The sequence below is a fragment of the Pleurodeles waltl genome, chromosome 11 (genome assembly GCF_031143425.1).
Source record: "Pleurodeles waltl isolate 20211129_DDA chromosome 11, aPleWal1.hap1.20221129, whole genome shotgun sequence".
In the NCBI taxonomy this organism is placed as follows: domain Eukaryota; kingdom Metazoa; phylum Chordata; class Amphibia; order Caudata; family Salamandridae; genus Pleurodeles; species Pleurodeles waltl.
Window position 1 is genome coordinate 632,806,790 of NC_090450.1, and position 26,716 is coordinate 632,833,505.

Genomic DNA, 26,716 nt, shown 5'->3' on the forward strand with positions numbered 1-26,716 from the left:
TGGGTAACAGAACCTGGTCCCAGCCACACAAGTCACCCCATCTTGGATTCCCCTAGGTCTCTAGTTTTCAGAAATGCACAGGTTTGGTAGGTTTCCCTAGGTGGCGGCTGAGCTACAGGCCAAAATCTACAGGTAGGCACTTTGCTAAAAACAGGTCTATTTTCTGTGATGTGTCCACGTTGCGCTTTGGGGCGTTTCCTGTCGCGGGCGCTAGGCCTACCCACACAAGTGAGGTATCATTTTTATCGGGAGACATGGGGGAACGCTGGGTGGTAGGAAATTTGTGGCTCCTCTCAGATTGTAGAACTTTCTGCCACAGAAATGTGAGGAACATGTGTTTTTTTTAGCCATATTTTGAGGTTTGCAAAGGATTCTGGGTAACAGAACCTGGTCCGAGCCACACAAGTCACCCCATCTTGGTTTCCCCTAGGTCTCTAGTTTTCAGAAATGCACAGGTTTGGTAGGTTTCCCAAGGTGGCGGCTGAGCTACAGGCCAAAATCTACAGGTAGGCACTTTGCAAAAAACACCTCTGTTTTCCTTCAAAAATTTGGTTGTGTCCACGTTGCGCTTTGGGGCGTTTCCTGTCGTGGGCGCTAGGCCTACCCACACAAGTGAGGTATCATTTGTATCGGGAGACGTGGGGGATCGCTGGGTGGAAGGAAATTTGTGGCTCCTCTCAGATTCCAGAACTTTCTGCCACAGAAATGTGAGGAACATGTGTTTTTTTAGCCAAATTTTGAGGTTTGCAAAGGATTCTGGGTAACAGAACCTGGTCCCAGCCACACAAGTCACCCCATCTTGGATTCCCCTAGGTCTCTAGTTTTCAGAAATGCACAGGTTTGGTAGGTTTCCCTAGGTGGCGGCTGAGCTACAGGCCAAAATCCACAGGTAGGCACTTTGCTAAAAACAGGTCTGTTTTCTGTGATGTGTCCACGTTGCGCTTTGGGGCGTTTCCTGTCGCGGGCGCTGGGCCTACCCACACAAGTGAGGTATTATTTTTATCGGGAGACGTGGGGGAACGCTGGGTGGAAGGAAATTTGTGGCTCCTCTCAGATTCCAGATCTTTCTGCCACAGAAATGTGAGGAACATGTGTTTTTTTAGCCACATTTTGAGGTTTGCAAAGGATTCTGGGTAACAGAACCTGGTCCCAGCCACACAAGTCACCCCATCTTGGATTCCCCTAGGTCTCTAGTTTTCAGAAATGCACAGGTTTGGTAGGTTTCCCTAGGTGGCGGCTGAGCTACAGGCCAAAATCTACAGGTAGGCACTTTGCAAAAAACACCTCTGTTTTCCTTCAAAAATTTGGTTGTGTCCACGTTGCGCTTTGGGGCGTTTCCTGTCGTGGGCGCTAGGCCTACCCACACAAGTGAGGTATCATTTTTATCGGGAGACGTGGGGGAACGCTGGGTGGAAGGAAATTTGTGGCTCCTCTCAGATTCCAGAACTTTCTGCCACAGAAATGTGAGGAACATGTGTTTTTTTAGCCAAATTTTGAGGTTTGCAAAGGATTCTGGGTAACAGAACCTGGTCCCAGCCACACAAGTCACCCCATCTTGGATTCCCCTAGGTCTCTAGTTTTCAGAAATGCACAGGTTTGGTAGGTTTCCCTAGGTGGCGGCTGAGCTACAGGCCAAAATCCGCAGGTAGGCACTTTGCTAAAAACAGGTCTATTTTCTGTGATGTGTCCACGTTGCGCTTTGGGGCGTTTCCTGTCGCGGGCGCTAGGCCTACCCACACAAGTGAGGTATCATTTTTATCGGGAGACGTGGGGGAACGCTGGGTGGAAGGAAATTTGTGGCTCCTCTCAGATTCCAGAACTTTCTGCCACAGAAATGTGAGGAACATGTGTTTTTTTAGCCACATTTTGAGGTTTGCAAAGGATTCTGGGTAACAGAACCTGGTCCCAGACACACAAGTCACCCCATCTTGGATTCCCCCAGGTCTCTAGTTTTCAGAAATACACAGGTTTGGTAGGTTTCCCTAGGTGGCGGCTGAGCTACAGGCCAAAATCTACAGGTAGGCACTTTGCAAAAAACACCTCTGTTTTCCTTCAAAAATGTGGTTGTGTCCACGTTGCGCTTTGGGGCGTTTCCTGTCGTGGGCGCTAGGCCTACCCACACAAGTGAGGTATCATTTTTATCGGGAGACGAGGGGGAACGCTGGGTGGAAGGAAATTTGTGGCTCCTCTCAGATTCCAGAACTTTCTGCCACAGAAATGTGTTTTTTTAGCCAAATTTTGAGGTTTGCAAAGGATTCTGGGTAACAGAACCTGGTCCCAGCCACACAAGTCACCCCATCTTGGATTCCCCTAGGTCTCTAGTTTTCAGAAATGCACAGGTTTGGTAGGTTTCCCTAGGTGGCGGCTGAGCTACAGGCCAAAATCCACAGGTAGGCACTTTGCTAAAAACAGGTCTGTTTTCTGTGATGTGTCCACGTTGCGCTTTGGGGCGTTTCCTGTCGCGGGCGCTAGGCCTACCCACACAAGTGAGGTATCATTTTTATCGGGAGACGTGGGGGAACGCTGGGTGGAAGGAAATTTGTGGCTCCTCTCAGATTCCAGAACTTTCTGCCACAGAAATGTGAGGAACATGTGTTTTTTTAGCCACATTTTGAGGTTTGCAAAGGATTCTGGGTAACAGAACCTGGTCCCAGCCACACAAGTCACCCCATCTTGGATTTCCCTAGGTCTCTAGTTTTCAGAAATGCACAGGTTTGGTAGGTTTCCCTAGGTGGCGGCTGAGCTACAGGCCAAAATCTACAGGTAGGCACTTTGCAAAAACCACCTCTGTTTTCCTTCAAAAATTTGGCTGTGTCCACGTTGCGCTTTGGGGCGTTTCCTGTCGCGGGCGCTAGGCCTACCCACACAAGTGAGGTATCATTTTTATCAGGAGACGTGGGGGAACGCTGGGTGGAAGCAAATTTGTGGCTCCTCTCAGATTCCAGAACTTTCTGCCACAGAAATGTGAGGAACATGTGTTTTTTTAGCCAAATTTTGAGGTTTGCAAAGGATTCTGGGTAACAGAACCTGGTCCCAGCCACACAAGTCACCCCATCTTGGATTCCCCTAGGTCTCTAGTTTTCAGAAATGCACAGGTTTGGTAGGTTTCCCTAGGTGGCGGCTGAGCTACAGGCCAAAATCCACAGGTAGGCACTTTGCTAAAAACAGGTCTGTTTTCTGTGATGTGTCCACGTTGCGCTTTGGGGCGTTTCCTGTCGCGGGCGCTGGGCCTACCCACACAAGTGAGGTATTATTTTTATCGGGAGACGTGGGGGAACGCTGGGTGGAAGGAAATTTGTGGCTCCTCTCAGATTCCAGATCTTTCTGCCACAGAAATGTGAGGAACATGTGTTTTTTTAGCCACATTTTGAGGTTTGCAAAGGATTCTGGGTAACAGAACCTGGTCCCAGCCACACAAGTCACCCCATCTTGGATTCCCCTAGGTCTCTAGTTTTCAGAAATGCACAGGTTTGGTAGGTTTCCCTAGGTGGCGGCTGAGCTACAGGCCAAAATCTACAGGTAGGCACTTTGCTAAAAACAGGTCTGTTTTCTGTGATGTGTCCACGTTGCGCTTTGGGGCGTTTCCTGTCGCGGGCGCTAGGCCTACCCACACAAGTGAGGTATCATTTTTATCGGGAGACGTGGGGGAACGCTGGGTGGAAGGAAATGTGTGGCTACCCTCAGATTCCAGAACTTTCTGCCACAGAAATGTGAGGAACATGTGTTTTTTTAGCCAAATTTTGAGGTTTGCAAAGGATTCTGGGTAACAGAACCTGGTCCCAGCCACACAAGTCACCCCATCTTGGATTCCCCTAGGTCTCTAGTTTTCAGAAATGCACAGGTTTGGTAGGTTTCCCTAGGTGGCGGCTGAGCTACAGGCCAAAATCTACAGGTAGGCACTTTGCTAAAAACAGGTCTGTTTTCTGTGATGTGTCCACGTTGTGTTTTGGGGCGTATCCTGTCGCGGGCGCTAGGCCTACCCACACATTGAGGTATCATTTTTATCGGGAGACTTGGGGGAACATAGAATAGCAAAACAAGTGTTATTTCCCCTTGTCTTTCTCTACATTTTTTCCTTCCAAATGTAAGACAGTGTGTAAAAAAGACATCTATTTGAGAAATGCCCTGTAATTCACATGCTAGTATGGGCACCCTGGAATTCAGAGATGTGCAAATAACCACTGCTTCTCAACACCTTATCTTGTGCCCATTTTGGAAATACAAAGGTTTTCTTGATAGCTATTTTTTACTCTTTATAATTCAGCAAATTAATTGCTGTATACCCAGCAGAGAATGAAAACCCACTGCAGGGTGCAGGTCATTTATTGGCTCTGGGTACCTAGAGTTCTTGATGAACCTACAAGCCCTATATATCCCCGCAACCAGAAGAGTCCAGCAGACGTAACGGTATATTGCTTTCGAAAATCTGACATTGCAGGAAAAAATTAGAGTAAAACTTAGAGAAACATTGATGTTTTTTTCACCTCAATTTCAATATTTTTCTTTTTCAGTTGTTATTTTCTGTAGGAAACCCTTGTAGGAACTACACAAATTACCCCTTGCTGAATTCAGAATTGTGTCTACTTTTCAGAAATGTTGCGGTTTCTGGGATCCAGCATTGGTTTCATGCCCATTTCTGTCACTGACTGGAAGGAGGCTGAAAGCACAAAAAATCGTAAAAATGGGGTATGTCCCAGTAAAATGCCAAAATTGTGTTGAAAAATTGGGTTTTCTGATTCAAGTCTGCCTGTTCCTGAAAGCTGGGAAGCTGGTGAGTTTATCACCGCAAACCCTTTGTTGATGCCCTTTTCAGGGAAAAAACCACAAGCCTTCTTCTGCAGCCCTTTTTTCCAATCTTTTTTAAAAAAACGAAATTTTCACTGTTTTTTGGCTAATTTCTTGGCCTCCTTCTGGGGAACCCACAAAGTCTGGGTACCTCTAGAATCCCTAGGATGTTGGAAAAAAAGGACGCAGATTTGGCGTGGGTAGCTTACGTGAACAAAAAGTTATGAGGGCCTAAGCGCGAACTGCTCCAAATAGCCAAAAAAAGGCTCGGCACAGGAGGGGGAAAAGGCCTGGCAGCGAAGGGGTTAATGAGTAATAAAGAAAGAGAAGCATAATCTGAGCTTCCGGTCCTGAAATAGAATAACAGTTGCACTGGGCTGCAGCCTACTTAAATAAGTCTCCTCTGCAGCACCGTGTGCACATCTTTCGCATGCTGCGGTTTATGCAGCTCCTCTAGATGGTCACGGTCACTGACTCCCAGCTTCTGCCGCGTAGCACGTAGGTGGGGTCAAGGTGAAAATGTTGCGTGAATAATGCGTTTTAGTGCAGTGCACCACAGTAGAATGCGTTATTCTCACCACTGATTTGTAGTCTTCTATTATCAGTTGCTTCGTTAAGTCTTCTTGGGTTCACTCCCAACCTCGGCTCACAATATCATTCAAGTCTCGGCAAATCACTTATTCTCCCCGTATCCAAAAACGTGAAATATAATTTGGATCTCATTTGCAGCCCTATATTAAAAAAAAAATAATAATACAAAATCAACTGTACCAAAAGTGTCTCGGCAGGCGCATGCGTGATACTGCTAGGTGTCCTGGTGCTGTTCTTTCTTCTGTTTCTACTGTGACGTGTTTGAATTTGAATCCTGGCGGCGCTGCACTCGAGTTGCTCTACGAATATTTGTATTTTTCTCTGCAGTTGCGACAAGGAGGACAGGTTGAAATGTGAGTCATCCGCGGTGAATGAGTTCTCCTAATCTGTCGGCTTTGAGGGGTTCTTAGAGCTGTTGATTTGGCGCGCGTGTGCTTGTAGCAGCCCCCGAAATGATTTGGAAAATGGCACTACTGCCATTAACTAGAGAATTGTTGTGGAGCTGAGCGCTGCCATGAGCCAGCCCCTCCGGTGGTTTAGCACGAGGTAGTGAAGGGATGGGGGTGTATGAGGAAGAAAGTTTTGAACAACTTGTCTGATCAAGGGATTGTCTCCACTGTCGCTGCCCTGGCAGTAAAGTTGCAGTTGATCGAGGAGTTCTAATACAATTAGTTAGTGGTGTATAGGTAGCCGAGGAGGTAGGTTTCAGATTACCATTGCCTTACCGTTGCTCTTAAGAAATACTATGGAGAATGAAAAGTCGTAAATGTCGCATTTGCTACCTGGGTAGAAGTTTTTTTGGGGAGAGCAGTGTTAAGGTGAGGGTGAGCATTGTTAAGGATTTTTTGGGGGGCTGAATGTGCTGCCAGTGAGGTACTGTGTGGGAGGAGGCTAGTCTGCAGCAAACAAGAGTGTTTTAAGAGCCTCTCCTGGTGCTACTAAGTGGGTAACACTATTGCAAGTCGTTGTTTTTTTTTCTTTGCTTTGGTGCGTTTGCCAGTAAAGAAAATAAATACTGACCAGAAACTGCATTTGGAGGTGATACTATTTATAAACCAAGGCATTGTTGATACTAAACCAGCTCTGTACCAAGGAGTTGACAGTATTGCAGGCATTTCAGTAAATAGGTGCAGCGACCAGGCTTCGGTGGCAGTGATTGTGGAAATGAACGAGTTCTTGTGTGAATGTTGCAGGCAAGAAAAGACCTGGTTGTTGGGGAACAGCATTTCTTTTTTTAAATTTTTTTTTAGGGTCTTGCTGTTTTTCACAGGGGGCAGATGAGCTATGAAGACCCAGAATGGTGAGATTAGCTTTGACTCACAACATGCGATATTTCCATTTAATTGATCAAAATGAAGACTTGATTTTTTTGCCTCAGCTGCCTACGCATCGTTTGCTATTGTAGATCTCCTAATAAGCACTTCAAAAACACTTTTGTACTGTTATTTTTTATCATAAGTCGTGATTTTTTTTGTAGATCTGTAGATGTTTCCAGAAAAATTCTCCCTTTGCTTCTGGGTAATCAAATCAATGAGAATTCTAATCAGTTAATGGTGATACAGCAGTACCTGTGGCTGGTACTGTTGTGTTCCACACGTGTTTTAGGATCTGGTACACTAGCTGCCTTTGTGCACTTTAATTTCTAGATGTGAGCAGGCGGTGGTACTGTCTGGACAGTCTGCGATGCAACTGTTTTCACAACCAACAAAATGACAAGTAATAGATAACATTTACATGTAGGAAAGTAGGACAGTTTAACATAGAAACCCTAAAAAATAGACGGTCCTATTAACTTAATGACACTTCCGTGCAACATGTATGAATGTCTGTATGTAGATGATATTTCTACATCATTGACCTAGCCAAAAGGCAGTGGAGCGCTGTTCTTGAGCCAAAACAAGCCAGCAAGAGAAGAAGCTGGCATGTGGACTGCTAATGCATAGTGATGTAGTGTTCTTTCAAGATCGAGTTTTCAACTATTTTCTTAAATCATAGCAAAGTTAGGGTGGTCCTGATGGATACAAGAAGGATGTTCCAGATCCTGGTGGGTGCATGTCCTCATGTCTTGTGTTTAAAAAAAAAAATATATATATATATTTTTTTTATTTAATAGTTTTATAGTATAAAGAGGAGTTTTAGTAGGAGTGTTAACTTGCTGGAAATCCTAACATGGCTGAGAATAAATACACATAGGCATAATCCAAAGCAACCCACAATGAACAATCTTTCTCAAGAGAACAGTAATATTTCAGAGTGTTAAATGGCTTGTTCCCAAAGTAAAGTGTTTTAGTGACCAGTTAAGTTTCTGTGAATTTTCCAGTAGTTAGTGTATGAGGCACCTGTCAGTTCGGGACAAACCATATGAGTCCAGCTGTTTTTATCGTTTGTGTTCAGTGGAGGGACTACTGTTGGTGAGCTTGGGCCAGCACCCAAAATGTGCCCCTCTCCGTTCACATGCTTCAATAAATTGCACTGCCTATTCTCCAGTTGTGGTGGAATTTGTGGTGGCAAGAGCACCCGCTGATTCATTCGTTTTCATTAGGATACTGCACTTTTCAAGTTGGGCTTCAAACGCAACTCTTACCACAGTGAAACCTTTTTCCTCAGAATGGATGAAGAACTGGCATCCAGTTTAATAGAAAATATACAAAAGGGAGGCCTGGGGCAATGGTATAAAATACTAACAGAAGGAGATTAAATCAGACCATTCTATTAAAATAGCACAAAAATGAAAGCAAGAAATACAGGTCACCTTATCAGCATGGTCTTGGAAAAGAATTAATGAATGAAATTTTGTTACAATGTGAAGCGCAAACAATAGGGGTATGCAGTTCTGCGGGAAATGGCACATATATATAGGAATGCAGCATTCTTCTAAAAGATTTATTCTAAAATGAATGTAAGCTACTTTAGGTTCACCTCAACAGAGATCGGTTATTAGCTACATATTGCCTGACCAAGTGGACAAAACACCACAATTCTGGTAAGAAATATTTTAGGTCTGTGGAGGATACGCTAGGTGTCTATATTCCACATACCCTACTGATCGTATCAGCTATACCTTCCAGTGAAAAGTATATAATTATGCTTATTTTTTTAAATTACTTTTTATTGAATTAGAAAAACATGATCAACAATAAACATACAGCGCAGTGCTATTATGAGACAAGGCTATATCGTGATATCACTGTACCAGAGGGACTCGTATAAATAAGTTCAAGCTGAGAGATATTCAGAGCCAATGCATTGATGCCCAGTATGTTCAAGGTGTACTCTCCTCATCCTCCGTACTGCCTGCAGAGTTTCCCTCACCCACACCCCAGGACCGTTCCAGTAACGCCCCCCCAAGCCACCACATCTGTTAAAGCCCCCTCATCATGTCGTGTCGGGCGCATATGTTGTTTCTCCGCTGCTCTCCATTCCATTAAGTCTTGCATCCAACAGGGGACTGAAGAGGTCCAGGGACTCATCCAACCAATCGCTACTCTGCGCCTGGCCAATACCAGCGCCAACTGCGCTAACTTGTATTGGACACTCCGGCCCCGTGGTCTCTGTATCACTCCCAGAAGACATGTCGTTGGCGTTGCTTCCACCCCCAATCCTGTGACCTCCTCACCTCTCCCTGCTACTTCTATCAAGAAGTTGTATACAGTCCTGCAGGTCCAAGATAAGTGCAGAAAGGAAGCATCAAAAGCGCCACACCTGGGACACCCTGCTCTGCGTACTGGGTCAATCTTGTTTAGCCGGATGGGAGTGAGGTATGTCCTATGCACAAAGTTAAAGTGTAATAGTTTAAACCTATTGTTGCATGATACAGTACGCACAAGTGACAACTCCAGTTCCCAATCAGAGACTTATGTTTTTCTCCCAATTCGTACTCCCACACCCTCCACGCCACACTCGGATCATATGGCTGATCCTCCTGAAGAGCTTTGTAAAACCGGGTAATCAAGTTTGTGCCCTCACCCCTATTAATCAGTCCGTTCAGCACTGCCAAGGCCTGTGGGGTCACCGGAAAACAACTCCAAAGCTCAGAGGCCACACTCTCCATTTTAGCATATTGCAAAAACTGCCCAGGGCCCAGATCAAACGATTACTGAGCTTCAGTAAAGGAAATTAACTCTCCATTGGGTACAGATCTCCTACCACCTCACAGCAGCCCTGCCTCCAACGCTCCATGGACATCAACTTTTCCATCTCCCTAAAGGGTGCTAGGTCCCATAGCCTCAGCTCTCTGTCAAAGGGGGCCCTACGAACCACATTCTTAACGGCCTGCTCCCAAATCCAAGCAGTGGTTTTGACCAGATAGTGGACGACGAACTCAGATCGACCACCGGCATCTGCCCATCCAGCATTCCTGCCAACAATCTCTTTTCCCAGTTATTGGATTCCGTCATCTATTTTGCATCATGCTGCAGGTGCGCTGCATAATAGTAGCATCTAATATTGGGAATCACCAGCCCTCCCTCCTCAAGATCCCTCTGCAACACAGGCAGCGCCACCCTGCTATGTCGACCTGCCCACACCAGTGAGATCAGCAAGCTATCCAGGCGGCAGAATAGCCTAGCACAGTGGAAACAGGGAGTTCTGGACCAGATATAAGCACCGCAGCAAAACATAATTTTTGCTACAGGGGCCCTGCCCATTACGGAAAGAGGCAATCTATTATAGAACAATACCGAATGCGGTGAGAAAAAGAACACGCAGAATAAAAAACACGTTGCATAACATGTTTTGTACGGAAAACTACTCGCACCTTTAACTTGGCAGTGAAGCTAAGGCTAAACTTCCTACAGTTTCCATAAATCAAAGAGGCCTCTGTCCCGGTGTCAACTAGGCTTGAACTTTTTGCACATTTTTGTGTTTCCAATGTATTTCTAAATTAACAGGAGGTCTGTTACCTCGACAAGCCCAACTTTGTACCGGAGCATGGCCAGTTTCCTAGTCTGATTTAAACCTGTCAACTTTTGCCCTAGTGAGGCCTGGATATATGCTTTCATATTTGCAAGCAGGCTCGCCCCGGTCTCTGTTCTCAAAAGGTAACCAGTCACTGTCTAGGTTTTCCTCTCTCTCTCTCGTGAGGAAACATTTCTCTCCCTTTCTTTTTCTTCCCCCGATATCTGTGACTGGCTCTGCGTTTGACGCTTGTTATCTTGCTTGCTTACCTTTCTGCTGCCTTCCTTTCGATCCAAACCTCTTTTACAGTACATTTCCCACAAGCTTTTGGTATCTGTCCCATCCATCTGTTCTTTCTTGACACCATCTTTTAGTAGCGCCGTAAACATATCTTTCCTGGACACTCTGTTGTTATCTGTGCGACCCTCAGACCTCGAATATCTCTCATGTTTATCCCATGGTCCTAAATCCCCGTACTCTCTGACAGCCTCTAGGACGTCTCTTAAAGCCTGCCCTGCCTGGTTAATTAGAAGAGCCATGATCACTTGTTTGTAGGCTGGTGGAGTGAGGCGAATAATTGGGTTGCGCACTGAGGCAGCAAGTGGTCCATCTAATAGATGGTGTGCATTGTTCAGGAAAATTGCAGTTTTTCATACTTTCCTCTTTAAGTCTTTGCATTGCATCTCTTAAAGTATACCAGGACTTATAATTAGGCGACCAATCTGATTCTGTAGAGTACTTATGACTGCATCCCTCAAAGGCTAACTGCAGGAAATGAATTTGGCGTGGACCCTGAAAACTTCTAAACTGTTCCTATATGAGGGGATCTGTGCTTCGAGTGCAGAATTTAGAAGAATCCCCTGTATCAAGCATTACACTTGAGGCGCCATAATCAAACAACTGCACCATCCAAGTAAGTACTGACTCTCCCGCCTGTTGCTTAAATATATCTATGATATCATTGACTTATTGCTGTGTATAATCTGCTAAGGAATTAATTTCAATCCCTGTGCTGCAATTTTTGTCTAAATATTGGCTGGTCACTCACTACATTCTTCTCCTGTAGGTCACCCTGTCCCCTACATTTTTTTACTCTCTTCATCACTAGACTTTGACGGATCACTGCTGGTCCAAACGCTACTATCCCAAGACAAAGTTGGGCAGCCGTCCAAACCAGCATTAGCAATGACTAAATTAACCTTTTTCTGATTTATCCTTCCTCTACGTTTACAATATTTGTTTTGAGCTACTTTGATTGCAGCATGTTCTGTGATGGTTTGATACGTGTCTGCCTTATCTTTCAATAATTTATTTTGACAAGACAACATGGTAACACTATTCTTTGAATCCACAAGCTGCTTTTCCAGTTGTTCATTCACCCTTTCTAACTGCTTACATTTTTGTGCATTTTTCTGTAGGCAGACAAAAGTACCCACCCCGTCTGCCAAGAACTGAAAGATCATTCCCTTCAACTGGTACTTTTCTTAAGCAAGACAAAACGTCTGCTGGTTCTGCCTCATTCAAACATTCATCCCAACTTTCTGATAAACTAGCCAAATGTGAAAATTCATTAGCTAATACATCATAGGGTGCCCAGCACCATCCAGGAATTTGAAAAACACTCTGTTCACATACGTTTTTAGAAGCAGATGCTTTAGTTTTCCTGCTAAACATATTTTCAATTTTAAATGTACAATTTCAACCTACAAACCCCTCCCCCTTGCCGATCTACACCAATGTGTTTTGCTTTACTGCTTACTGAGCCAAAATACACACACGGAAAGGAGTCGAAAAGATTCTCTGGAATGCACTTCTCAATCAGAAGAAGACATTTATTATATCTTTTTGCAAGGCTCGTGAAGGAAGGCCGGTTAAATCGGAGTGTACTTTTAAAATGTGCAACAATGAAGTAAGACCATGTACGAAGTATCTTCAATCTATAAACAGCAAATATATACATGCAAGGATACAAACACTCATATTGATATATGTATATAGATTCACACGCAAAGCAAATAATTAATAAAAATGCATCCCAACAGGGCCTGTCTGGTGCTTCATCTTTCTCCTGCCAGCAAGCCAATTACCCCGTTCGACTGAAACGAGAAAGAGAGAACTCTAGCCTCACGGAAAATGTATCAGGCATTCGACTTCTAAAATCCTGATTGAGGTCTCTGAATCTCCCACTGTCGACCTGGCTTTCTTATATATCTTAAACAAGGAAAGGGCTTTCTAGAAAACCCCTCCCGCTGAGCAAGAAGTATTAAAAAAAAAAAATGCTGGCTATTTTAGGTCAGGGTTGAAAGAAACAGGTTGGAACTGGCCAGTTTCCCCAAGGTGTCTCGCCTAAGCCGTTCCCTGCTGTACCATAAACATTATTCTAGTACATCCTTATCTCGCTAACTGACTCCTCCACCTTATGTCCTAGCTCTTCATTGAGAAAAAGAACACACAGAATAGAAAACAAGTTGTATAACATGTTTGGTACGGAAAACTACTCGCACCTTTAACGTGGCATGAAGCTAAGGCTAAGCTGAATAGAAAACGGGGTCTGTAACTGGTGACCACTAATGTGACGGTGGACAGGTAAGCCAAGTGCAAAGTGGTGCGACACGAAGTCAGTGGTCAAAATACAAATAGAACTACAGCACTGAACACAGTAAGGGCCAGGCGAAGGTTCTTATCAGAGGCCTTCTCTGCATCCAGTGCCGTGACTGTCGAAGCAGATGTTAAGGATTTGGCCTTTTAAAAAATGTAACCAATTGGCTAAGAATATCGGAGGCGTATGTGCCCTAAAACCCAGTTTGTGTGTGGTGTATTAGATCTGGTAAGACTTTTTCTAGTGTTATGTCAAGGATTTTTGCATTAATTTTACAGTCCACATTCAATAGTTAGGATGACCTGTTCTTGGGATCCATTGTGTTCTTCCAGACTTTGTGTATAACCACCATTTGTTTGCATCCAAAATTGTACCCTTGATTTCCCCAGTGGAAGCTAAAATGGGAAATCTGTTTTCCAGATGAGGTAGTTAAGTTTTTTTGAATAGTCTTACAGAAAGATAAAGGGTAGCCATCTGGGCACAGGGCTTTGCTGTATTTTGTTGGCTAGATGGCTTTGACTATTTCAGAACTTTGAATCTGTTTGTTAAGGTCTAGATACAATTTTTTATGTTTAGTGGTGGAAGTTTAGTTTGCTGAGATATTTGTGTCAGTCTACTAAACAAACACTGTCGGGGCTATAAAGCTTTGAGTAGAATGTGTGAAAAGAGCCTGTATTATTTTTAGTGTCTGTGTGATACCGGTTTGGTCTCTGAGGGCTGAAATGTGTGATTTGTTTTTTAGATTTGAGGTAGTTGGCAAAGCTTTTTCCAGCGTTATTTTGACCTATATTTCTAGCTTTAGCATCATTGACCTATTTATGTGCTCTAACTTATAGTTTAAAAAAAAAAAATGTTGAAGGAGTTTAAGTTCGTTTATTGAAGTATCTATAGATCATATTACTTCATTTTTTTTTTTTTATTTTTTTTTTATTTTTAGAGAGTTGAAAATTATGTGGCACAGGCAACTAAATTATGTGGCAAGAAAAGGCAAATCGTAGTGTAATGCAGCCCACTTTCTGCTGGTATCACTTCATAATTTTGCTATTTTTACTCTTGTTAACACTGTCTGGGCACAGATTGCACTTCCTTAGCACGAGTTTAACACCTAAACATAAAATTAATCAGTAGAAAAGTGACTAGTCATCCTCTGCAAAGGGCCTTTCTGTGCACAGCAAGACATCTTGCAATGACTTTAGTGACATTTGAGGTAGAATTTTTTTTTTGTTAAAATCTGAAGATTATGAAGCAAGTGATGGATTATTTGGCAGAAACATAATGATGAAAACAACACTGTAGCTGCACGATCGCATAATTCATGTGGCCCTAGTCATTATTGGAAAATATGAAACTTCAGAGAGTGTAGGAGTAATAGGCAGTGTACTTGCCAAGTAGTTACTGGTGTGGGCTTCTTGTTAATGGAAACATTGTTAGGATATTATTGCAAGTCATGTAGGTTCTTGATATATGTGTCTGTTTGCAAGTTCAATGAATACTCTACACTTTCATTTGCGAATTTTCATTTTTGATGGACCTGCAAAGCAAAAGTGATAATTAACGATCTTAGGGCTTCCTGTAGTGCTAGGAAGCCTTTGATACTGGTGGTGGTGCCTTGGTATATGCCTGTGGACTAACATTTTTGCAGCCATTCCAGTTGATTATTCCCAGCTTTCACATATGGTCTAAAATGGTTTTGGTAACCAAGCGGGACAAATATCATGGGTGTAAGGAAATGCTTCCTTGGCATGGTTACCCCCTGACTTTTTGCCTTTGCTGATGCTATGTTTTGATTTGAAAGTGTGCTGAGGCCTGCTAACCAGGCCCCAGCACCAGTGTTCTTTCCCTAACCTGTACTTTTGTTTTCACAATTGGCACACCCTGGCATCCAGGTAAGTCCCTTGTAACTGGTACCCCTGGTACCAAGGGCCCTGATGCCAGGGAAGGTCTCTAAGGGCTGCAGCATGTCTTATGCCACCCTGGAGACCCCTCACTCAGCACAGACACACTGCTTGCCAGCTTGTGTGTGCTGGTGAGGACAAAACGAGTAAGTCGACATGGCACTCCCCTCAGGGTGCCATGCCAACTTCGCACTGCCTACGCAGTATAGATAAGTCACACCTCTAGCAGGCCTAACAGCCCTAAGGCAGGGTGCACTATACCATAGGTGAGGGCACCAGTGCATGAGCACTGTGCCCCTACAGTGTCTAAGCAAAACCTTAGACATTGTAAGTGCAGGGTAGCCATAAGAGTATATGGTCTGGGAGTCTGTCAAACACGAACTCCACAGCACCATAATGGCTACACTGAAAACTGGGAAGTTTGGTATCAAACTTCTCAGCACAATAAATGCACACTGATGCCAGTGTACATTTTATTGCAAAATACACCCCAGAGGGCACCTTAGAGGTGCCCCCTGAAACCTTAACCAACTACCCGTGTAGGCTGACTGGTTTAAGCAGCGTGCCACACTCAAGACATGTTGCTGGCCACATGGGGAGAGTGCCTTTGTCACTCTGTGGCTAGTAAGAAAGCCTGCACTGGGTGGAGATGCTATCACCTCCCCCAGGCAGGAGCTGTAACATCTAGCGGTGAGCCTCAAAGGCTCACCCCCTTTGTTCCAGCACCACAGGGCACTCCAGCTAGTGGAGTTGCCCGCCCCCTCCGGCCACGGCCCCACTTTTGGCGGCAAGGCCGGAGGAAATAATGAGAATAACAAGGAGGAGTCACTGGCCAGTCAGGACAGCCCCTAAGGTGTCCTGAGCTGAGGTGACTCTAACTTCTAGAACTCCTCCATCTTGCAGATGGAGGATTCCCCCAATAGGGATAGGAATGTGACCCCCTCCCCTTGGGAGGAGGCACAAAGAGGGTGTACCCACCCTCAGGGCTAGTAGCCATTGGCTACTAACCCCCCAGACTTAAACACGCCCTTAAATTTAGTATTTAAGGGCTCCCCTGAACCTAGGAACTCAGATTCCTGCAACCTAAGAAGAAGACTGCTGAGCTGAAAAACCCTGCAGAGAAGACGGAGACACCAACTGCCTTGGCCCCAGCTCTACCGGCCTGTCTCCCCCCTTTGGAAGAAAACTGCTCCAGCGACGCTTTCCCCAGGACTAGCGACCTCTGAATCCTCAGAGGACTGCCCTGCTCTAAAAGGACCAAGAAACTCCAGAGAACAGCGGCCCTGTTCACCCAAGACTGCAACTTTGTTTCTAAAGGAGCAACTTAAAGGCAACAGCGTTTCCCGCCAGAAGCGTGAGACTTGCAACCCTGCGACCCCGACTTGACTGGTGGAGAAACAACACTTCAGGGAGGACCCTCCGGCGACTCAGAGACTGTGAGTAACCAAAGTTGTCCCCCCTGACCGCGACTGCCTGACTCTAAGATCCCGACGCCTGGAAAAGACCCTGCACCCGCAGCCCCCAGGACCTGAAGGATCGGAACTCCAGTGCACGAGTGACCACCAGGAGGCCCTCTCCCTTGCCCAGGTGGTGGCTACCCCGAGGAGCCCCCCCCTTGCCTGCCTGCATCGCTGAAGAGACCCCTTGGTCTCCCATTGATTCCTATTACAAACCCGACGTGTGTTTCCACACTGTACCCAGCCGCCCCCATGCTGCTGAGGGTGTACTTCCTGTGCTAACTTGTGTCCCCCCCGGTGCCCTACAAAACCCCCCTGGTCTGCCCTCCGAAGACGCGGGTACTTACCTGCTGGCAGACTGGAACCGGGGCACCCCCTTCTCCATTGAAGCCTATGCGTTTTGGGCACCACTTTGAACTCTGCACCTGACCGGCCCTGAGCTGCTGGTGTGGTAACTTTGGGGTTGCTCTGAACCCCCAACGGTGGGCTACCTTGGACCCAAACTTGAACCCCGTAGGTGGTTTACTTACTTACAAAAACTAACAAATACTTACCTCCCCCAGGAACTGTTGAAAATTGCACTGTCTAGTTTTAAAATAGCTATATGTGTTTTATTTGAAAAGTGTATATGCTATTTTGATTATTCAAAGTTCCTAAAGTACCTACCTGCAATACCTTTCATTTGAAGTATTACATGTAAAATTTGAACCTATGGTTCTTAAAATAAACTAAGAAAATATATTTTTCTATACAAAAACCTATTGGCCTGGAATTGTCTTTGAGTGTGTGTTCCTCATTTATTGCCTGTGTGTGTACAACAAATGCTTAACACTACTCCTTTGATAAGCCTACTGCTCGACCACACTACCACAAAATAGAGCATTAGTATTATCTCTTTTTGCCACTATCTTACCTCTAAGGGGAACCCTTGGACTCTGTGCATACTATTCCTTACTTTGAAATAGTGCATACAGAGCCAACTTCCTACATTGGTGGAACAGCGGTGGGGTACAAGACTTTGCATTTGCTGGACTACTCAGCCAATACCTGATCACACGACAAATTCAAAAAATTGTCATTAGAAATTGATTTTTGCAATTTGAGCTATTTTTCTAAATTCTTAAAAGTCCTGCTAGGGCCTTGTGTTAGTCCCTGTTAGCATTTCTTTTAGAGTTTAAAAAGTTTTGTGAAAGTTTGAATTAGGTCCTAGAAATAGTTTTAGATTCTTAAAAAGTATTCCAACTTTTAGAAACATAATGTCTGGTGCAGAAGAGAATGTGATGGAACTCGACCTCACACCTTACCTCCATTTTAAGATGAGGGAGCTAAGGTCTCTCTGCAAAATAAAGAAAATCCCAGTTGGCTTAAGACCCTCCAAACAACAGCTCCAGGAGCTTTTGGCAGAGTTTGAAAAAGCCAACCCCTCTGAGGATGACCTCGCAGAGGGAGAAGATAGTGACTTGGAGGAGAATTCCCCCCTTCCAGTCCTAATTAGGGAGATCAGGGACCCTCAATCCCTGACTCCAAACATAATAGTCAGAGATGCTGCTTCCCTCGCAGGAGGGGCCAGCACCTCTGTTATCACTGAGGAGAGCCTCAGTGAAGATTACCTCCTGTTAGCCAGGATGGCCAAAAGATTGGCTTTGGAAAGACAGATCCTAGCCATAGAAAGGGAAAGACAAGAGATGGGCCTAGGTCCCATCAATGGTGGAAGCAACATAAGTAGGGTCAGAGATTCTCCTGACATGTTTAAAATCCCTAAAGGGATTGTGACTAAATATGAAGATGGTGATGACCTCACCAAATGGTTCACAGCTTTTGTGAGGGCTTGTGCAACCAGAAAAGTGAACAGATCTCACTGGGGTGCTCTCCTTTGGGAAATGTTCACTGGAAAGTGTAGGGATAGACTCCTCACACTCTCTGGAAAAGATGCAGAATCTTATGACCTCATGAAGGGGACCCTGATTGAGGGCTTTGGATTCTCCACTGAGGAGTATAGAATTAGATTCAGGGGGGCTCAAAAAACCTCGAGCCAGACCTGGGTTGATTTTGTGGACTACTCAGTGAAAACACTGGATGGTTGGATTCAAGGCAGTGGTGGTAATAATTATGATGGGCTGTACAATTTATTTGTGAAAGAACACCTATTAAGTAATTGTTCAAATGATAAACTGCATCAGCATCTGGTAGACCTAGGACCAATTTCTCCCCAAGAATTGGGAAAGAAGGCGGACCATTGGGTCAAGACCAGGGTGACCAAGACTTCCACAGGGGGTGACCAAAAGAAAGGGGTCACAAAGCCTCCCCAGGGGAAAGGTGTTGAGACATCCAAAAACAAAAATAGTAAAGAGTCTTCTTCAGGCCCCCAAAAACATGCACAGGAGGGTGGGCCCAGAGCCTCTTCACAAAACAATTTTGGGTACAAGGGTAAAAACTTTGATCCCAAAAAGGCCTGGTGTCGTAGCTGTAATCAGCCTGGACACCAAACTGGAGAAAAGGACTGTCCCAAGAAAAGTACCACTTCTAACTCCACTCCAGCTAACACTGGAATGGCTAGTCTCCAAGTGGGATCAACAGTGTGCCCAGAGCAAATCAGGTGTCACACTAAAGCTACATTAGTCTCTGAGGGTGGGGTGGATTTAGCCACACTGGATGCCTGGTCTCCTAATATGCAAAAATACAGGCAGCAGCTCTTAATTAATGTGACAAGTGTAGAAGGCCAGAGGGATACAGGTGCCAGTGTCACCATGGTGACAGAGAAACTGGTTTCCCCTGGTCAATACCTGGCTGGACAAACGTATCCAGTCACCAATGCTGACAATCAAACTAAAGTACATCCCATGGCTATGGTAACTTTAGAGTGGAGAGGGGTCAATGGCCTGAAACAGGTGGTGGTCTCCTCAAATATCCCAGTAGACTGTTTGCTTGGAAATGACCTGGAGTCCTCAGCATGGGCTGAGGTAGAACTGAAAACCCATGCAGCCATGCTGGGTATCCCTGAACTGGTGTGTGTCAAGACAAGGGCACAGTGCAAGGCTCAGGGTGAAAAAGTAGAGCTGGAGTCTGGAAAAAGGGCCCAGCCTACCAAGAGGAAAGGAAAGACAACTGGGAAACCAGCTGCAACACAACAACAAAAAGATAACCTCTCTTCTCAGGAACAAAGTTCTGCCCTCTGAGGGAACTGAGCCTATGGAGTTGTCAAATGCACATATTTGCAGATACTTACAAATGCATTTACAAAGGAGTTTTTGACACGGAGAGCCGGAGTGAAAAATCAATGACCAAAGGTCTGTTTATTTTTGCTGCAGCAAAGAGGACAGGTTTACCACTGGCATCCCAGGCCCGAAGTAAAGTGTGCTAGCATAAAGCGTTTAACAGTGATATTTATACTCATACATCAAAGGATACATAAAATGTGTAAATAATGATATACGTCATACAGATATTTTAAGGAGTTAATCAGTTTCCACACACCGGTTCCATTCCCAGCTTTGTCCTTGCCTCCCCTCTGCAGCTGCCTGACTCCCCACATTCTTGAGACCCTTCAAAGGATTACGTGGTTCAAAGGTATAGATATCAGCCTTTCCGTCCCCAAAATACCACAGCTGAGGTCAGTTAGTTATTTTGAACACACAATTATAATGAGTACAGTGCCCCAGTTAGGGAAAGAAACCAGCTGCAAGCCTATGGCGTGGAACCAGGCTTATTTTACTTAAACAAATATACATAAGATAACATATGTGATAGACAGTGCGTTCAGAGACAACAAAAGCTCAAACTTACACGTGTAAAAGAAACGAAGCAATTCAAAATGGATTCTAACAATCGACCCTTTTTGAGTTTTTTTTCTTCTGAACATAATCAACGTTTGAATAGTTCTAAATTTCCTCATATATGTTGAATTTTACTCCTACTTCCTTGAAATTTGCATTCATGGGGACATAAACAACCGATGGGTATGAGCAACCAGTATCTGTAGTGAGGATAGTGGGGTCAATAGCCATTAGGGAATTTATCTCTTCTCTCTGCATCATAGCTCGATTTGTTTCTAGTATTTTCACTGGCGGAAGTTTACACAATTTTAAACAGGAACAGAGAGCAGGTAAGCACTGTACTAATAAACAACTTAATACAATAGCTATTATTATAAAAAGTATGTCTTTAAACAACCAGCCCCACCCCCCAAACCAAGACCATAACCATGATAAACTCAAATCGCCTCCTTCATATTGGCCCCCCTTTTCAAATACCTGTACTGCTTCTTTTATTTTCCCAATATCCAATTCTATCTCTGATGACTTGTTGACAAAATAACAGCACTTTTGCTGGTACTGATGTTGGATTAAAACACATACTCCTCCTTGTTGTACTGTAATCAAGTCTAGGGCAAGCCGATTTTGTATCGCCAATTGGGCTGCAGAGTTTATCTCTATCTGTACACTTCCTATGGCCTCCCTGGTGGCATTAAATGCAATGGCTAATTCAGCTGACATATTCATCATTGCCAGTTGTAAATCGAAAATTCCAAATCCTGGAATAAGAACATGTAACACTTGAAATACCCAGTTCTTTCGCTCCTCCAGTATGGGTGTCCCTCGTTTGTACCTATGTGCAAAACTCCCCATGTTAAGGGGCTGGGAAGATGATATATTTGATATCACAGTAATGTTGGGTGCCAAATATGCCAGTGAACATATCCCTTCCCAGTTTAGAGGTAGTACTTTATATGCAGTTCTTCCACATACGAAGTACATGCCTCCCTGGATTTGTGAATTTATAATGCTGTATTTTATTCGGGGCAATCCTACACCCTCTGGGGTGTCATGCTCAGAATTATTGCAATACTTGTAATCTTCCCAGATTGTATTTAGCAATGATACATTTGCCCAGGGTGCAACATATGAACATCTAGCCGTCCAGAGGGGGCCAAGGAAAACCCGGGATAATATTACAGGTGAATTTTTCCCATTTCTATCTTGTTCTCTGGAGGGATCATATAACAATCCTTCTGGATCTACCAGAATCTCATTTTCTCCCACAGTCAGGTTCCAATAATTTACAGTGTAATTTTGATGAGTCCCATTAATTAACGCTGTCCAATTTCTGTCTATTTTCTCCTCTCCTTCAAGATCCCAATTCCCTGTTTTTATATCAAATAACAAAGTGTAAACACACTGTTCAGGAGGGATCTTTCCCATGTATTTTGCCTCTGGGTTTTGCCCATAAAAATAGGTACCAAAACATATGGGAAACATTTTAAGTGTGGCATTCTCTCCAGGCATCGGGGAGAGCTTGTATTCTGCCTGGGTATTAGGGAGCACCGCACACCTAAGGTACCATTGATATTCTTGTTGGTCACATCTCCAAGTGGTATTTGGTACAAGACACACTTCCCCTCTTTCATATTCGCTTGGTGATACTGGTACTTCATAAAGGCCTATAGGATCCTCAGGGTGTCTAGACAAGTGCCGGCAAATCCAGCAGTCAGTGAGACTTAATGTCTCCGCTAATTTTCCATGAACCTTTATCAATGGATGTAAGGTAGGATTTTGCAACAATGATGCAACACCACTGGACATTATACATATTAACATAAGGGTCACTAGGTACTTCATTGTTGTTTTGTAGAAATAGTTATAAGGCCACTCTTCCCTATTCTCTAGAGGGATATTTGTCCTGCCAAATGGATATATTTTCATAATTTTATTGTGCTCTCCTCCTTGGTCCTACAACCTTTCTATGATACCGTTTTACTCGTCTCAACCGCCTATGTGTGTTCAAAAATATACCCACACAATTACCAAATATGTAAATGCAAAATATTGATATCACTATACTAATAATCATATACGTATAGATACAGATAAGTAAATTTTCCTTCAATGTTCACACCCACTAGGGTTCAGCACCGCCGTGCTTTCCACTCTAGCAGTTAGGCTGCACTGGTTGGTCCATGAACAAGTTTTTTCAAATACAGGACAATAGATGTTGGCTTGATCCTAGGTCCCTTATCTTCTCCTTTTCAAGTTTTAACTCCTGGTAAGTCTCAACTCCCAGTGAGTAAGTCGCGATACTTCAAAGTTCGTCTTCAGTATAGTTTGTCAGTTTCGTTCAGTGTCTCAGCAAAAATGAGGGCGGAGGCCAGCAATTTTCAACCAGATCAGTGATGTGCTTGGGTATTAAACAGAAAAGGGCACCTTTTTTTTTTTTTTTTTTTTTTTTTTTTACCGCTGGGACTACAAACCGCACCAACCCTAATGGCTGGCCGCTTCCGTAGAACTGGTACTTGGTTTTTCTCGCCAGTCACAGAACTGTTAACTCCATTTACCCACTGCTTTTAACACAGATAATAGCGTTGCACAAGCTGCATCTCACTATGCTTGTGTTCTCGTTGAGACAATTGTTCTGACCAATGTTCTGGTGTCATTGCACAGGCTAGTCACCCGTGTTTCTGTTCATGCTGGAAATTTAGTCATCACAGTCATTTACAACCTCGTCGCCCAAAGTGTGCGTAACAACAGTGAGGATAGCTCGTTTTAATGCTGGTACATCAATGGCATCGGAAATGCCGGTGGCGGTGAAAGCGGGGAACTGTATTTCATGAAGGCAGGCGTGCCGTATTCTGCTGAGCAAAGGATTCCTTGGCCATTCAGAAGAGACCTCAGTTTGCAATTCCAAGCTAGGAGCTATCAGGGTGATGTAAATGTAGCTTTTCGTAGGGGTCACCACCTTACGCACCTTCAAAATTCTGTTCATTTGGATGGGCGAGGACGCAGGTTGTATCGATGAGTTTGTTGATCTTCAAACAGCAACTCTTCGTCACTGGGCTGCTGTGTCACCTCCGGAGCAGAAGTAGCACTTGAAACCTGTGGAGGTGTTTCCTGTCTCCCTACTTCTCTGTAATCAGGAGACAATGGTAATTCTGCTGTTAGAGTACTTTGTAGTGGAATTGGTGCACGCTTACAGTGGCTAGCATGTATCCAGTTTTTCCTTCCTTCCACTTTCACCGCTGTCTGTGTTGCAAGCAGTACCTGGGCTGGCCCCCGCCACCTGGGCTGAAGACTGTTGGTTCTTTGAAAATTCTTTGTCATAAGCCAATCCCCTGGCTTAAAAGGGTGACCAGGGCCTTCAAGAGGAGTCGGTAGGCTGGCCTTGACCTGTTGGTGGATCAAACGCAAATCTTTAGTCAATTGTTTACAGTAATCTACAAACAAAGGATATTGCACTTCAGAAAGCTTCTTTGGTCGTGGTACCCCCCAGATATTGGCTGGCCTCCCCATGACAACTTCATAGGGGGATAATCGTGACTTGCTACTGGCAGTCATCCTGATGGACATTAATGCTAGGGGCAAAGCATCTGGCCATTTTAAGTTGGTCTCAGCGCAAATCTTAGCTATTTTGCTCTTCAAGGTGTAATTATACCTTTCTACAAGGCCCGCTGATTGTGGGTGATTTGCAGCATGAAATCGATGTTTGATGTTAAGGGCGGTACAGACCTTCTCCATTACCTCATTAGAAAAATGACTGCCATTGTCACTCCAGACTAATCGTGGCAATGCGTATCTAGGAAAATATTCTTTTAGTAATATTTTGGCGGTATAGAGGGCACCATTGTCTTTTAATGGGTAGGCCTCTATCCATTTTGAAAACATGCATACTACCACTAACACGTATTTCAGTTTGTTACACGGTTCCATGTGCATAAAATCCATCTGTATAGCTTCAAAGGGGAGATCAGGAGGGGCAAAGTGGCCAGGGGGCGTAGGGGTCCCTTTTCCTGCATTGTGCACTGCACACACCATACAACTTTTAACCAGGTTATTAGCAGCTTTGGATATCAGAGGATTACTCCAAACATGGTCCAAAGTTGTCTTGATGCCTTGGGCACTGATGTGTGCAGGACTGTGGGCCATAGTAACCATAGCGTGTACATAACAATTAGGTAACATCCATCTTCTTCTGTCTGTGTCATCTGTGTAACAACCCTCACTGTCTAGTCTACCGTTCTTCTCCCACTGTTCCCTTTCCTCTGCTGTTGCTTCTGCTTGAATATCTCTCACACACTGCATGGTATTTTCTAATACTTCGTACTGGGGCTCTCCCTTGATGCTACTCTCAACATATGCATTGTCAAATGGTGCTCGTGCTGTTGCTTTCGCTGTAGCATCTGCAAAAGCATTTCCTCGTCCTATATCATCATTAATTTTTTTGTGGGCACTACACTTAATGATTGCGACCTGACGGGGCAGGCTGAGAGCAGTCAAAAGTGTCACAATCAAGTTGCCATGCTGAATGGTAGTGCCATGTGACGTGATAAAGCCTCTATTCGCCCAGAGTCGCCCAAAATTATGAGCTACTCCAAACGCATATTGGCTATCAGTGTAGATGTTAACACTAAGATGTTCACTTATTTCACAAGCTCTGGTGAGGGCAATTAATTCTGCAGCCTGTGCCGAATTTTGCGGGATTCTATGAGATTCAACCACTGTTTTGACTGTGGTGACGGCATAGGCTGCAGTGGTCGTACCATCTGGTAACTTGAAGCAAGACCCATCTACAAACAGCTCTCCCTGTGGGTCAGATGAACGAGTTACTTACCTTCGGTAACGACTTTTCTGGTGGATACATTAGCTACCTGTGGATTCCTCACCTCATGAATACTCCCATGGCGCCAGCATTCGACGGAAATCTTCTTACTAGTCTCTGCACGTCGACGAGGACGTCACTGTCTCGCACGCGACGCCGTCTGACGTCATACAGGCAATAAGAGGTCCTCGACGACGTGCAAACGTCAGTACCAATCATTTTTTACGTGCATGAGAACAACCAGGCAATGCAATGAAAGAGCAAGGCAACATCCATTATATTGTAAAATACACCACATTGTATGAATAACTGTAAATCTTTTTATGTATATATATATATATATATATATATATATATATAAAACTCTCTCTTTTAAAATATATACACACACCAAGTATATACATAAAGATATATACACATATACACATATATATATATAAATATATTATATATATACATCTATTGCACCCTCAAGGACCAAGAGGAGCGCACTCAAGGATTACTTGGCAAGACCATAAAGGCAACGGGGAGGCGGGTGGGACCGTGAGGAATCCACAGGTAGCTAATGTATCCACCAGAAAAGTCGTTACCGAAGGTAAGTAACTCGTTCTTCTGATGGATACAACTACCTGTGGATTCCTCACCTCATGAATAGAGTCCCAAAGCAGTACCACGCCCGGCGGTGGGTGCCTAAATGGTCAAACCAAGAAATCCTGCAGCACTGACCGTCCCTTCTAACCTCAGAATCTAAACAGTAATGTTTTGCAAAAGTGTGAAGGGACGACCAAGTTGCGGCCTTGCAGATGTCGACCACAGGAACACCTCTGGCTAAGGCCGAAGTGGCCGACTTAGCTCTGGTGGAATGAGCTCTAATGCCCTCAGGAGGATCCTTCTTTGCCAAAGAGTAACATATTTTAATGCAAAGAACAACCCACCTGGATAGTGTTCTCTTGTGGACTGCCTTTCCTCTCCTCTTGCCCACGTATCCAATAAACAGCTGATCCTCCAGCCTGAAATCCCTTGTTCTATCGATAAAGAAGCTCAACGCTCTCTTTGGGTCCAGACGGTGCAGTCTTTCTTCCTCTTTGGAAGGATGAGGCGGAGGATAGAACGTGGACAAAGTAATTGCCTGAGCCAAATGGAAGGGTGAAACAACCTTCGGGAGGAAAGCAGCCTTGGTCCTCAACACCACCTTATCCCCATAAAAAGTTGTATAAGGGGGTTTTACTGATGAGGCCTGCAACTCACTCACTCTCCTTGCTGATGTTATAGCTATCGGGAAGACTGTTTTTAAAACCAAATACCTCAAGGGGCAAGAATGCATAGGTTCAAAAGGGGACCCCATAAGGAAAGTCAGGACTAAGGACAAATCCCATTGCGGCATAACGAATGGCTTTGGAGGATATTGATTTAGAAGACCTTTCAAGAATCTGATAACAATAGGGGATTTAAATAAAGATGGTTGGTCTGGAAGACATATGAAGGCTGACAAGGCCGATAAATAACCTTTAATGGTAGCCACTGCACAACCTTTTTGCGCCAGAGATAGAGCAAAAGACAAAATGTCCGATAGATGAGCATGTAAGGGATCAATCTGCCCCTCTCCACACCACGCAACAAATTTAGACCACCTATTAGCGTAGATAGATTTAGTGGAGTGTCGCCTGGCCGCTAATATAACATCCACTACCTCAGGCGGGAGAGAGAAGGAACTCAGGTTGCCCCGTTCAATCTCCAGGCATGTAGGTGCAGACTCTGGAGGTTGGGGTGTAGAACCTGCCCCTGCGACTGTGAGAGGAGGTCTGCCCTGAAAGGGAGATGGAGCGGCGGGCACGTTGAGAGTTGGAGAAGGTCGGAGTACCACACCCTCCTTGGCCAATCCGGAGCTATTAAGATTACTAGAGCCC

General features: G+C 44.4%; 1 protein-coding gene across 4 annotated transcripts in view; it reads left to right on the forward strand.

Annotated features, from left to right (window-relative positions):
* Positions 1 to 5,623: 5,623 nt before the first annotated feature.
* Positions 5,624 to 26,716, forward strand: part of CDCA2 (cell division cycle associated 2) — a 418,898-nt gene continuing 397,805 nt past the window's right edge. For 2 of the 4 annotated variants that reach the window (XM_069214147.1, XM_069214150.1), the window contains exons 1-2: positions 5,635 to 5,729; positions 6,627 to 6,676. In XM_069214147.1, coding sequence (XP_069070248.1) covers positions 6,674 to 6,676 — 3 coding nt within the window. In that variant the 5' untranslated portion in view covers positions 5,635 to 5,729; positions 6,627 to 6,673. Of the gene's footprint in view, positions 5,730 to 5,843; positions 6,075 to 6,626; positions 6,677 to 26,716 lie in introns of those variants that run through there. The other 2 variants (XM_069214148.1, XM_069214149.1) reach the window with 2 other exon arrangements.